General features: G+C 36.3%; 3 protein-coding genes across 4 annotated transcripts; 2 read left to right on the top strand and 1 right to left on the bottom strand.

The window, feature by feature from the left end:
* Positions 1 to 423: 423 nt before the first annotated feature.
* On the top strand, positions 424 to 3560 carry LOC122402427 (kelch-like protein 5). Of its 2 annotated transcripts, none has more exons than XM_043405200.1 (9): positions 424 to 698; positions 781 to 942; positions 1051 to 1364; positions 1454 to 1549; positions 1628 to 1817; positions 1896 to 2268; positions 2340 to 2552; positions 2628 to 2799; positions 3130 to 3560. In XM_043405200.1, the coding sequence occupies exons 1-9, from the start codon at positions 479 to 481 to the stop codon at positions 3208 to 3210; spliced, it is 1821 nt and encodes a 606-aa protein (XP_043261135.1). In that variant the 5' UTR covers positions 424 to 478; the 3' UTR covers positions 3211 to 3560. The 2 variants fall into 2 exon arrangements, with proteins under 2 accessions (XP_043261135.1, XP_043261133.1); XM_043405198.1 differs by having other exon boundaries at positions 1881 to 2268.
* A 130-nt stretch (positions 3561 to 3690) lies between these two features.
* Positions 3691 to 6848, bottom strand: LOC122402438 (protein phosphatase methylesterase 1). Its single transcript, XM_043405214.1, has 8 exons — positions 6519 to 6848; positions 6164 to 6356; positions 5993 to 6102; positions 4781 to 5017; positions 4525 to 4590; positions 4115 to 4437; positions 3883 to 4015; positions 3691 to 3804 (listed from the first exon to the last, which is right to left on the bottom strand). The coding sequence occupies exons 1-8, from the start codon at positions 6785 to 6787 to the stop codon at positions 3786 to 3788; spliced, it is 1350 nt and encodes a 449-aa protein (XP_043261149.1). The 5' UTR covers positions 6788 to 6848; the 3' UTR covers positions 3691 to 3785.
* A 3799-nt stretch (positions 6849 to 10647) lies between these two features.
* On the top strand, positions 10648 to 12450 carry LOC122402467 (U11/U12 small nuclear ribonucleoprotein 35 kDa protein-like). The gene is made up of 5 exons (XM_043405280.1): positions 10648 to 10670; positions 10874 to 11190; positions 11363 to 11578; positions 11643 to 11856; positions 11931 to 12450. The coding sequence occupies exons 2-5, from the start codon at positions 11155 to 11157 to the stop codon at positions 12035 to 12037; spliced, it is 573 nt and encodes a 190-aa protein (XP_043261215.1). The 5' UTR covers positions 10648 to 10670; positions 10874 to 11154; the 3' UTR covers positions 12038 to 12450.
* The last annotated feature ends 1192 nt before the right edge of the window (positions 12451 to 13642 follow it).

Raw genomic sequence — 13642 nt, 5'->3', positions numbered from 1 at the left:
AAATAGAACTTCAAACAGTTTTTAAATTCGAAATGATATGAAGCTATCCAAGTCCCATTACTATGATTAGATAGACGATATAACCTACTATATATTGCGTATATTAGTTGCAAACTATAACGCGATTGACACTGACAACAAATTTAAACGTAAACGATTACCGTATACTTTTTGATGTATTTTTTTCTTACGAAAATAATGCAGCTAGTTCGATATTATAAAACAAATTTATTTCAAACATTAGTTTCTTTGTTTATATGCATCTCGTGCACGAATGAGTGCGCTGACCTAAGAAATGAAAAGAGGTAGTCGGTCAGGTCAGTGCCATTGACTCCAGCGGTTATTACCAAGGTTCAGTACTCGACGGACCGTCAGTCGCATGATAATTTAAATACTCGCGTTCGAAATTTTCATAACGTCAAATGTCTTGAAGCAATCAAGTCACGATAAGGATATCTGTCAAATTTATATCGCGAAAATGTCGAAAATAAGTCATACTGGAATGGGATCAAACAAAGGCGAGCTTCTCAAAGAACTTTTGTTCTCGAACAAAGAAGCGTCTATAAGTGAACATAGTATTTCGAGCATGGTATCGAGTATTTCTACTTCACAAGATGAAAAGCACGCGGAAAACAGTCTCAAAATCATGGAAAAGTATTTACATAAGCAACAATTGACAGACGTTACGTTAATTGCAGGTAAACAGAGTTATACAGAAACTATCTTGTTTTTTAACGACGTTTATAACATCTCAATGAATCCATCATTTTGTTTTCATAGGGACCAGACGTTTCCCAGCACATCGTTTAGTACTTAGCGCTAGCTCAGAATATTTTGCTGCCATGTTCACTAGTTCTTTGAGAGAATCGGCGCAAAATGAAGTTGAATTAATGGGAGTAGATGGGGATGCTTTATGGGCTTTGGTTTGTTATTGTTACACAGGTATAATTGTTTGAAGAGCACATTAATCGATACATAATACGAGCATCGAACCAATGATTTGATAATTTGCAAATATTGTAAAATCAATTTTTGTATTTTGAAATATAGGTTGCATAGAATTAAGAGAAGATTGCATAGAGACTCTTTTAGCGACGGCACGATTGTTACAGCTAAATCCAGTTGTTAAGGCCTGTTGTCAATTTCTTAGAAAACAGCTCCATCCGAGTAATTGTCTAGGAATAAGAATGTTTGCGGATACGCAAGCTTGTACAGATTTATTAGAACATGCTCATGCCTATACTACCAAACATTTTATGGAAGTTACAAAGAATCAGGAATTTTTATTGCTATCTGCTAACGAGGTTGCCAAATTATTAGAATCCGAGGATTTAAATGTACCTTCGGAAGAAACTATTTTTCATGTAAGAAATTATATCCAATATATATGGAGAGAATTAAGATAATATTACATAGATTGAGGTGAAAAATGAACTATTACTATTAATTTCAGGCACTTATGACCTGGTTGGAACATGGTCCAGAAAGTAGACGAGAAGACGCAAGCCGACTGTTAAGTCTTGTAAAGCTACCTTTATTGTCACCTGCGGTGAGCTAAATTCTCTTACGCATCTGTAGAAGCTATGTGAATTATAAATTTTGAGTAGATGCTATTGAATTTATACAGTTTATAGCAGACAATATTGAGAGTAATGAAATGTTCAAAGATCAAAAAGTGGTGCAGGAGTTAGTCATGGAAGCACTCAAGTATCATCTTCTACCTGAGCGTAGACCGTTGCTTCAGTCAGGACGAACAAAACCCAGGAAAGCTACAGTGGGTCATATGTTAGCTGTTGGAGGCATGGATGCTAACAAAGGTAAATGACGTCAGAGTAAACGATAAAGTGGATTTTTACTAAACCGATTATTATTTTTATTAGGTACTAACTTTATAGATGCGTTCTCTTTACGCGATAATGCTTGGACGCCAATAGTACACATGATTGGTAGGAGACTTCAATTCGGCGCCGCTATCGTTGACAAAAAATTAATAGTTGCGGGTGGAAGGGATGGATTAAAAACATTAAACACAGTAGAGTGCTTTGATTTTTCTTCATTTGTTTGGAGCACGCTATCTGCCATGAATGTACATCGTCATGGATTAGGTGTAGCTGTGTTAGGTGGGCCTTTATATGCTGTGGGTGGTCATGATGGTTGGAGTTTTCTCGATACTGTAGAAAGATGGGATCCGGCCACGCGTCATTGGAGCGCAGTTTCTCCTATGTCTATGCAAAGATCTACGGTCGGCGTCGCTGTATTGAATGATAAGTAAGCTTTTAAAACAGCCAACAGATATACAATTGCATAATTGTGTGGTACCATACGCGTATCATTTTTAGATTATATGCAGTTGGTGGAAGAGATATAAGTTCTTGTTTAAATACTGTGGAATGTTATGATCCACATACGAACAAATGGACTCCGTGCGCGCCAATGTCAAAACGACGAGGTGGCGTAGGCGTAGGTGTAGTAAACGGATGTCTATATGCATTGGGTGGTCATGATGCACCTGGCACTAATCCCAATGCCAGCAGGTTCGACTGTGTTGAAAGGTAAGCATGTTCAAAATGTGCAGTCGGTAGATTAATTATAACGTACATAAATATCTTGTATTTTATTATTTTTAGGTATGATCCTAAAACAGATACATGGACAATGGTAGCTCCAATGAGTTGCCCTAGGGACGCGGTCGGTGTTTGTGTGCTTGGTGATAGACTTATGGCAGTAGGAGGCTACGATGGCCAACAATATCTCACGCTTGTTGAAGCATACGATCCCCATCTTAATGAGTGGGAACAGGTAGGGATAAATCAGAACAATATATTATATATTTAATTTTAAAACAGTGTTCCTCAAACTTCACCTTCCTTTGGATCTCCGAACCATCAAAAATTGAATTATTAAGGGGGTATATTCTTGTCTAGAATGTGATATTTTCAGCTTTTTCGAGATTTAAAAAAAAAAAAAAGAACTAAAACTTTTTGTGTACCGATTATGGCGCACATATTTACTAACATTTAAAGTTTTCTCTATGGTTATCTTTTATGAGATTTTAACCCAGACCTTAGTTTGAGAGACACTATATTTTATACGTATATGAATCTATAACATAAAATAATATATTTTAAGGTTGCTCCTTTAATGGCTGGTCGTGCAGGACCGCCATGTGTTGTCACAAAAAATCTATACAATTTTGGATTTGACAACTAACTGTGTGATCGAGAACTCTAGCAAATATAGAATTTAAAAAGAAAACAATGTTTCAATTTACTTTCTAAGATCGGATCATGATCTAAATCATGACACTATCGTTGTTTATAAACTTCACTAATTTCTGTACGGATATAGGAATGTTTGCATTAGAGAATTTTATACGTCTGTATGTACTGCCGTGAATTTGTATATATTTTATACGAACATTTTAAAATATTATAAATTTGAAAGTGTAGCACCTGCAGAGTAGCACAGTAGCCTTAAGAACCATTCGATAAAACCTTTTTTTATTATATTTTTTACTCGCATCTTTGTACAGATGACAATATATCTTTATAAACATAGAATACACAGTTATAATAAGTATATGTGCAAGCAATAAGGAATGAGACAATCTGTATATGCAAGATCGAATTTATTTTTCATGTCGAAATAATGTTTTTATTTACACATATACTCGTATATTTTGTGAACATACCTTTTATTAAATAAATAAAATGCTCATTTTACCTAATTTATCGAATTTCTCATAATCGTATTACAAATATAACATTGTACAATTTTATGCGGCCCTAACAAGCGGGAAATGTTCTGAAACATACAATAAAAGTAGGTATTAAATAAAACACTATACGATACATACATTTAATCTAATTAAATAAATAATACCGGGTAAAATCGGATGCTGGTTCCGCAAATTTATGTCTGACCATAAATGTAGCAATAGCTTCTGCTACTTTGTCTGGAACATCTTCGTGTACTGCGTGCCCACATGCGGGTAATACTTGCATTTGAAATTTGCCTAATGATAGAGAAGACAATTTTAATATACTGTACAACAGTACATTACTTATTGATCAATCCAATACTTTGCATAAATCGTTTATTGCATTAATTGTACCTTGCATCTGACCAACTGTGAGTTCTCGATCTAATCTATCGACTCCAGCCAACAGAAGTACCTTAGGAACTGGTACATTTAAGAATGCTGTAGACAATCCTTTGAACCACCCAAACCAATGCTGCTCAGTTTTGGATAAGTCTATCCTCCAAACATATTTTTTAGCAGCTAAGGAAGTAGCAGGTGGAGGTGGTGGTGGCATATTTACAGGTTCCTCCTCTTGTATAATATCTTCTCGTGGCATCGCAGTTTCTGTACTATACTCGCATGATGATATAGATGACGGATCGATATCATGTGTAGCTAGTTCATTGGTTTCGTTGCTGGAATAATGCAATATGCATCACATTACAATAGCAGGAAGTAACAGTAACATATCAGTAATACAATATGCGTATACGAATACTAACTTCTTTATTTGTCCAGGAACTGACACCCTAGCTGATTGTACATTACGGATTTGGCCACTTCGTACACTAAAATGTGGATAATTAGAGATATTCTTCTGTAATCTAATTTTCTATTGTATAACACAAATATGTAACATGTCAAAGAGATAAATAACATTTTATTTTGCACAGGATTAGCCAAAAAATACCTTCCTTCTGAAAAATGTGCACAGAATAGGAAAACGCAATAACTTTTTTTTTAATACAATATACTAACCACCATTCCACAGCTTGTGAAATAGAACTAAAACTGGATGGCCGAGATCTTAAAAAGCTTTGCATAGACGCTAATGCATCCATCGCTGTTCCTTCGACAACATCAATAACTCCTAATCCGCTCAAATTTGGGATTAACGGCGCTGCTCTAACTGCTACCGCACCACCCATACTATGGCCCACTAGAATTACAGAACTGTCTCCTGCTGCTGCTATTTTTATGACCGCTGCAACGTCTCTAACAACCAAGGAAGAAAAATCAGAACATGTAATAATAATATAAAAATACACAGCGTTTCAGAAATGCATGTAAATATTTAAATATCTAAAAATTGATTCGTGATAAGTCCCATGTAAATATTTAAATTAATTTTGAAGTTATTACAATTGAGCACCTCTTTGGATTCGTCTCAGTGCCTGCTGTTACTTTCTGAAGAAAAGAATATAGCATTTCATTTAAGAAAATTAGATTGACCTTCAGATCCACACCCCCTTCCACCCACAACAAAACAATTAGTACTACCGTGCTTCCACGAGAAGAAGACACAGCGTGTTTACATCCCCACTCCTGTTGCAGTTCGCCGACTCACAGTTATTGGTCGAAAACTGTGACGAAGATCGGTGACAGCCAATCAGCGGACTACAGCAAGAGTGGGGATGTAAACACGCTGCGCCTTCTTGTGGAAGGACGATAGTGACGATAGTCGAGTAAACTAGGCGACCGAGGTCGTGTTTTATACTACTCTTCTTCACAAAATTCTCTAATTCTTTTATTATCTTCAACTTACCTTGGTACAGTATGACATCCACTGGAAATGCCTTTTATTTTAACATAGAAATTTTCCGAAACTACTTGTATACTTATTAGAGTTTGTATTAGTAAGCGCCAGAAATTGTATTAATAGTTTTATCAGAATTAATTCCCAATGTTCGCGATATTTTTGAAAGTATTACACTGGTGCAACACCTTAAATAGTTATAATGTTATTGCAAAGGTTTTAATGCTTCTGTAATCGTTCATATAACTTTAATGCTCCGTTCCATGATAGGATCATTTTGATAATTTTGTTCTTTAAAGTTTATACAATTTGAAACATTTTGAAAAGCTTTTCTATCATCCGCATTGTTTCTTTTTTTGTTTGCTCTAATAAACCATGGATAAAGAGATTTCACTGTATATAATTTTAGTTTAGTAGTTGCAAATTTCACTTACTCTGCTAAAGTATTTGCAGACAAGTCTTCTTCGTTTGTAGTACACGTATCACCATGGCCTCTAAGATCAATTGCCATAACTTTGCAGACTATCATGGTCATAAGTGATTTCTAAAATGTACAAAATATGCAAATTGTTCTGTATTTTATATATTAGTTAATTAATACATACAGTCAATTCTGCCCATGTTAAAGCACTGTAACCACCTCCGTGTAACAATACTAACGTCGGCCCCTCCATCCCTTTGGTATAAATATGAAATGTGTCATTTCCTACTTTTATATCCTCTGAATGATCAAAATATGGAGTCCATTCAACTGGTTCATAATCTCTCTTACGTTGAAATCCCTTTGACTTACTAACCCTGTCAATGAGAAAGATAGGTATAATTAGTGCTTTATGAATATTGATATTCTACATTAAACGTACATTAAATGAATGTGAACATAAAATTATTTCGATAGAATTTAAGTTTGTTAAAATTTCATTCAAGATCAGAAGTTTACATAAACCATAACAAACTAACCTAGCGCCGATTCCAAAATTGACGCCTGACGGTGGTAGTTTCGATTTTAAAATCGACTTTTGGAGGGAAGACATGTTAGTATTAACAGGCGTCTTTACTTTTGTAATAATACTGTATGCTATTATTATTGTTATCACTAATTTCATAAACACATCACAAAGCGTATTATTCTTGCTATAACCACATTTGAATAACGCCAAAATATGTTCCGACAGCTTTAGGTTGTTACTACGTGCGATCACAGATGAGGTATAGAATAGACCAAGCATCTAATGGAAGAATGTATCACCACAGACGAGGTATATGAATAGACCTTTCACCTTATGGACTTTCGCGGCCGAATCTGACTGCCATACCGACCTGAAAATTCGGAAGTGATTTTAGCGGCCTCCTCTCATGGATGACGGTCAGTTGAAAAACAATTGGGCATAGTGTACGAAAGTGAGGAATGAGGAGTTTCCGGGGCCCCGATGCACAGTCTGATTAAACTGATTTCGAGTCGCAAATACGTTTCTGCCGAGTTATTTTTTTAATAAATGATGTATTACAATTTAAAATAAAAAATAGAGAATTTGCGGTGTACGTATCAATGAAATACATCCTTAGGAATTTTAATAATCTTGAAATTTTTAAATACTCTTAATCGATTGATTACTCCAATGAAATTAATCGATTAATGTCCAATGATGGGCCGTACAGCTTTAATTCCGTTAAAAAATAATGATCAACAATGACTAGCTTATGGTCACTAGTGGTCAACAGTGAGGTTGACATCGAGGTCAGCATTCCAGTGAGGAGCCAGAAATGGTCAAGAGGTGGGACCAATCGAAATAGTTTCTTCGTAGACAAGCCAGTCTTAACTGTTAACTCCAGCTTTGGCTCTGACTGGTCTCCCCACCCTTCCATCACCTTAGACGTATAAGCAGGGTCACTGCGAAGAATTCTTCAGTCGCGTCGCGGATTCGGGAGTGTATAAATCGCCTGAAGTGAACCGGGGACCTCTGCTGGCCGCTGCTGACCACTACTGGCCAGCGCTGACCATGGCTGACCAGGGCTGACCAATACTGACCAGTGCTGACCACTACTGACCAGTGCCGGACGGTGATGACTACGGTAAGAACTGTTTAAAAATTCTCTCCCCTCTTCTATTCTATCGTTTGATACCAATTTCGTTTCAATGAACTGATTTTGCCTTGCTTGCCTAACCGACGTTGCTATAATATGAATATTTTCTTACTTTACAGCTGATCCAGTGGTAACTACCCTATATACTGACAACAAGTAGTAAGTCCACTCCACTTATTTATATTTTATTATTTTTATTTGTTTGTTTGATATGAATTCAACTTTATTTATGTATCTGACTGCTTTGATATGTATAATATTGCAAGATATAATAATGTAATATTATATTCTTGCTCGAATTCTCGTAACATTCTACGGAGATACTTTGTTTGATTTTTCCATTTCGTTTGATTGTTTGGTGTTGATTCAACTTGGTGTCTCGATGACACTGATGAATATAACAATGCCCCTTTTGACATGTATAACATGGTGTCAATGCATATACCATGTTTGCTTCGATGACACTGATGAATATAAGATGTTTATTTTTACGTTTCAGCTTAAATTCTTGTAACATATTGCCAATATACTCTGTTCAATTCCCTTTAGCTAGGTGATAGATCATTTTTAAGTGTTTAAGAACCTCCTTTTTAATACCTCAGCTTACAATGATGTTTCAGAGAAGCGATAAGTCTACCGGGCCAAACATGAACAAGACGTCTCAAAGATGTGATAAGTCTACCGGACCTATGGACCTTGGACCTTTTGGCACGCACAGTTGGAAATTAAATCGTAAGGCAAGGGGTTAAACAAAATAATTGCTCGGTACAATTAAACTAGACTTAAGCTTCGACTGGTTGTATACGTGCTACCTTTGGCAAGTGTAGTGACCGCGGGTATGAATGTTACCCGTGAATAGTAACACATGTATATTGTTTTATCTGAGTATCTTTTGTTTAAAATTATAATCTTCTTGCACACCGCGATTTTCAAGATGACGAATGTCATAGTAGATTCATTTTTAATTTGACACTGATTTTAAAATGAATATATAATGAGTACATATACATATATGAATAGTACAACTTCCTCTCGTTCGCTTGTTCTCTGGTTCTCGCTTTCCGAGATTATGTCTCGACCGAAAGGATCGGAGAGTTTTGCTCGATCACCTCTGTTTGATAGAATGAAACATGTGACGCCTGTGTAGTAGGTGTGATAGCTCTTACCGCTTCAACCCCGGTGCAGCTTGGTTCAGCTTAAGTGGGGCCTCGCCGAGCGCATATATTCTCCTCTTTATACGGAAAAGAGAATGACCTCCGGCGAGAGTTCCTGACCCATATCCGTTCTCGAGTACTAAGCGGGTCCTGTTGTGACCGTGTGTCCTCCAGGGCCCGGCGGTTGTACGTAGAGAGGTCCGATCGACGTGGGTCAGGGGCGCGACTTGCTTTTCTGATAATCAAGGCCGGGGGGGATCAATCTGATACCCACACTCACTGCACGCTTATGAGCACGTGTCGCGTCGCGTTTTATTCAAGCGTGCGATGCTTTTACACGCCGCAATTTTCAATATGACAAATATCGTAATATCGATCGAAAGTAGAGTCATGATTTTAATATCATTTATAATACTTATAATTATATTAACTTTAGAACGAGTGTCAAATTAGTAGCTTCCGATTGTTCTTTACATTCTTCGATAATTAAATTCATTTTCATAATTTAGTCGACGACTTTGGGTATCTTCGATATCGAGGATACCCAAAGTCTTTCTTTACTTATTAAAATATATCATTAGATTTACGTGCAAGAAGATATTTCGCGATAAATATATTTTAGAGTCAAAGTAACCTCGTATATTATCTACTATTTTTACTTTGTCACTGCACTTGCCTGTAGTTGTAGTATTTGTAGTTTTACAGATTCAGTGTTGTTCTCTTACTAATCTATTAAACAAGTTTCTGTTACAGAGCATATTCCTATGGAAGTTTTAGGTCTATAAAGGTAACAATTAAGAATTCTTACAATTTTGTTTGATATTGCTTTGTTCGTGTTTCAGGAAATCATCGTGGGATAAATAGAAGATAGAAGATAGAAGAAAGAAGAAAGAAGAATGTATTTCATGTATTTTGTTTCAAATTGCTCAATTTATGTTTTAATAATTTAGGTTTATAGTTAGGTAGAATGTAACAGTATGTTTCAGGAAATCTTCGTCGAAGGATCAACAAGGAAGAATATATTTACTATGTATTTTGTTAGATGATTAGATAGGTAGGATGTAAATGAATTTAGATTTATAGTTAGGCAGGAGTTTGATTTTCTATATTAATCATTATATCAGGCAGGCAATATTTTGGTCTATTTCTCTGTTTTGTTGATGAGAATTTAGAAACAAATTCTTTCTCAAAAATTCTTTCGTTGATTGTTTCCATCGTTGATTGCACTTTCGTTCGTTTCTTCTTCGACCAACGATTGTTGGTCACAGATTTTTATTAATGGAGGGTGGTTGGGAATCGGTTAGGGCGGGTCTCCATTCGCAGCAACCTCCTCGTGGTGAGACCTGGGTAATATTATTTAGCGTTTAATTAATAATCGTATCACTCTTAGCTGGGTAATGCAATTATTAATTAAAAACTAAATATTATTAGCAAATTGGCTGCGATCCGCTTTGCATAGGTCATCATAAATATAGAGCTTCTTCGCTAGGCTAGTTTTGATTCTCATTGATTCATCAAAGATTCTAGAGTGTTGTCACAGATGTGGTATAGAAGTAGATCCTTCATCCAATTTATTTCTGCGGCCTATTTTTGTGGGGTCTCGAAACCACATTACCATTTTCGTGTCTTTTGCAACGTTACAAAAAAATTTTTGTTTCATTATGGTATTTTGCTTATACATTGTATACGCCTACATAGGTCGGAAAGTCAAAAATGCCTGGGCAGTCGAGAATCTCGGCTCAAGATTATGCGAGATCGAATTTCGGCTGTGGTAAGAGCAAGAAGGATAGACTGACATTCGCCGCCTTTCTCGAATCCTCGAAGAGATACGAAACGCCAGAACTCATATACAAGGAGGTTGGCATTAGTGTCTGTAAGTGGTGGGGCAGCTCCCTTTGGGCACGGGTCTGCCATCTGATAATACTGCACTGTCTTTTTCAATTCCCCCCATAGTCAACTCACATGTATTTACGCACACATTCAGCTGGCTGCCCATTAATACTAATTCAGTGCCTAGTTTCTCAACTAACCGCCATCCATGAGAAGAGGCCGCTAAAATCACTTCCGAATTTTCAGGTCGGTATGGCAGTCAGATTCGGCCGCGAAAGTCCATAAGGTGAAAGGTCTATTCATATATCTCGTCTGTGGTGAAAGGTCTATTCATATATCTCGTCTGTGGTAATAGCAAGCGCCTTCCTCTGATTTCTTCAGGCAGCAACGTATCTGATGGTATTACCATTTCTGTGCAGAGAATATCTGCTGTAATACCGACTTGCCGAATCGGCTAGGTCACGTGCCGTGTCTACCTCTTTAACCATTGTTACTAGTATTGTTTTGAAGCTGTTGTGTTCGTGAAAATGGACGGTAAACAACGTCTTCCAATGAAAACAAAAGTAATGTTTCGTTCATTTAAGAAGATTTTTAAATATATAAATAAGAGACCCATTTTCTTTTAAACTATCATTTGATTACAGTTTTTAATTTTAAAGGTTATGTTTTCGAAATCATTCCGAGAATTGTGTAAAAATAAAGTAAGATTAAGTCTGACATATGTTTGGATTTTAGGTGGATACACTACAGAATTGGAGTCCGTATGCCAGACAGTATGATCCCCTAAAATCTGGCAGTATTGATGGCACAGATACGGAGCCACACGATAAAGCTGTTAGTCGTGCCATACAAGCACATTATGATCCACCTCACGGATTAAAATCGAAACCAGAGAGAACATTATTTGTAACTAGATTTGGTCCAAAAATTACGAAATACGATTTAAAAGAGGTATATTTTATAGTCTTTATAACATCATTAGAATTATATATATTTTAAATGTTAATATATTTAGTTCTTTTCTAGGTATGGAGATGTTGTATCGGCGAAAGTAATTGTCGATGTTGTGACTGGACTATCCCAGGGTTATGGATTTGTAGAAATGAGAAGCGAAGATGAAGCTAGGAGGTCAATTAGACGTTATAGTGACACAACATTGAAAGGTTACAAAATTTTTGTGGATCAGGAATGTGGGCGTACCATGAAAGGCTGGAAACCAAGAAGACTTGGTAAGATTAATTAACTCTATATCAACTACTTATACTCTGTGTATATAGAGTATTTGTAAGTTTTAATTTTTCAGGGGGTGGTTTTGGTGGAAAAAAAGAATCAGGCCAGTTAAGATTTGGTGGAAGTGATAGACCTTTCAAAAAACCAATTGTACCTAATATTATAAGACATCATAATTAACATAATTTTATATTTACAAAAATTTTAATTTTTAAGTTGGGATGTGTCCTTTTGGTGCTGTGTCTATTTGCTCATTCTTTCCTGTCATAGTCCCAGCTTCCACCAATCTTTCCCTATGATCTTAGGCTTCTCTATTGTTCTGTACTTTTATTTTCCTTCGCTAGGTGGTAGCCTTTTCATTCTTCTCTCATGCCACTTCTCCCTTAAATTATTCCTCACTCTCTATCCGCAAAACTTATTTTTATATCTCTTGTACATTTTTTACGTTTACTCTATTTATTACCGGAAACGGACCCACCTGTTTTCGGAATTTTACAACAATGAAAGAAATATGAGACATTTCGAAATTTTTGACAATGTTATTATGTTGCATCTGTGTCTGGTCAAAATATAACCTGTAAGATGTTTTAATTTTGACTTCGATCCAATACAAACATGTAAGATCCATATTTCTTGTCTGTCACCTAGAGACATTAGGAATAATTTCGGTAATAGGCATGATGAAATAAAACAATTAGCGAATGTTTCTTTCACGAAATGATTGTAATGCCAGCAAATATTTTTTCCAGTTTAATGTAAGTATTATAATAAGTTTTTATATTTATGATTTTAGTAGATTATATAAGTTTGATAGAAATATTTTATAGTATTCTTTTTCGTACTATCAAAACTATTTTTTTATGTAAAATTTTTCAATACACACACGAGGTATACGAATAGACCTTTCGCCTTATGGACTTTTCATGACTCAATTTTACTACCATACCGAGTTATTTTTTAAATAAATGATGTATTACAATTTAAAATAAAATAATAGAGGATTTTCGGTGTAGTTGTCAGTGAGGTACATCCTCACGTATTTTAATAATCTTGAAATCTTTAAATAATCTTAATCAATTGGTTACTCGATTCTGGACCGTACAGCTCTCATTCCGTTAAAAAATACATAAAATTTTTGTAATTTCATTTTCTGTCCCACTTCCTCTTGTGTTTATTTCCAAATCTGCTGGTAACGTTGCGAGTGACACGAAAATGGTAATGGGCCGAAAAAATACATGGGTGAAAGGTCTGCTAGTATCATCCAACTTCGATTTCGAGCCAGTTAATTCATACAGGATTATTAAAATTGCCCAATAAACATTTAAGGGGGCTTGAATTACACCTAATCCTCTTTTTACACGGTGAAACTGTACCGCGTAGAAACTTGTAATATTTGTTTTGACAGGACGTGAACTATAATAAAAAAGTACTTTGATTTCGTGTAAAAAGGGGGTCAGGTGCATGTGGATGTAAAAACTTAACGTCCTCGGCGCAACCCAAGAAGAGCAATTAATCTGCGATCACGCGAGAGCAAGTAAGCCAAGGAGGCGAGCTTTCTGGCGCGATGTGAGCGACGTCGTCAGCGTCGTGGAACTTTATACCCGAGCGTCGCGGCGCCCTCTCTCTAGCGTGGCCCCCTCCATATAAGGAGCCGCCTCGTGGTTCGACGTCGACCACGCGGACGAAGTTTGAGCTTCCAGGTTACCTCTGATAAGGTAGCCTCCTTCCTCGACGTCTCTCTGCCTCCACGCGTTAGCCAAGGTCTCTCAGAGGGCCAACCCACAT

This window comes from Colletes gigas, unplaced genomic scaffold (assembly GCF_013123115.1).
Source record: "Colletes gigas isolate AHSC1104 unplaced genomic scaffold, ASM1312311v1 Colletes_gigas_Sc00036, whole genome shotgun sequence".
Classification (NCBI taxonomy): domain Eukaryota; kingdom Metazoa; phylum Arthropoda; class Insecta; order Hymenoptera; family Colletidae; genus Colletes; species Colletes gigas.
The sequence above is the reverse complement of the archived record's forward strand: the minus strand, read 5'-3'. Positions and strand labels throughout refer to the sequence as shown.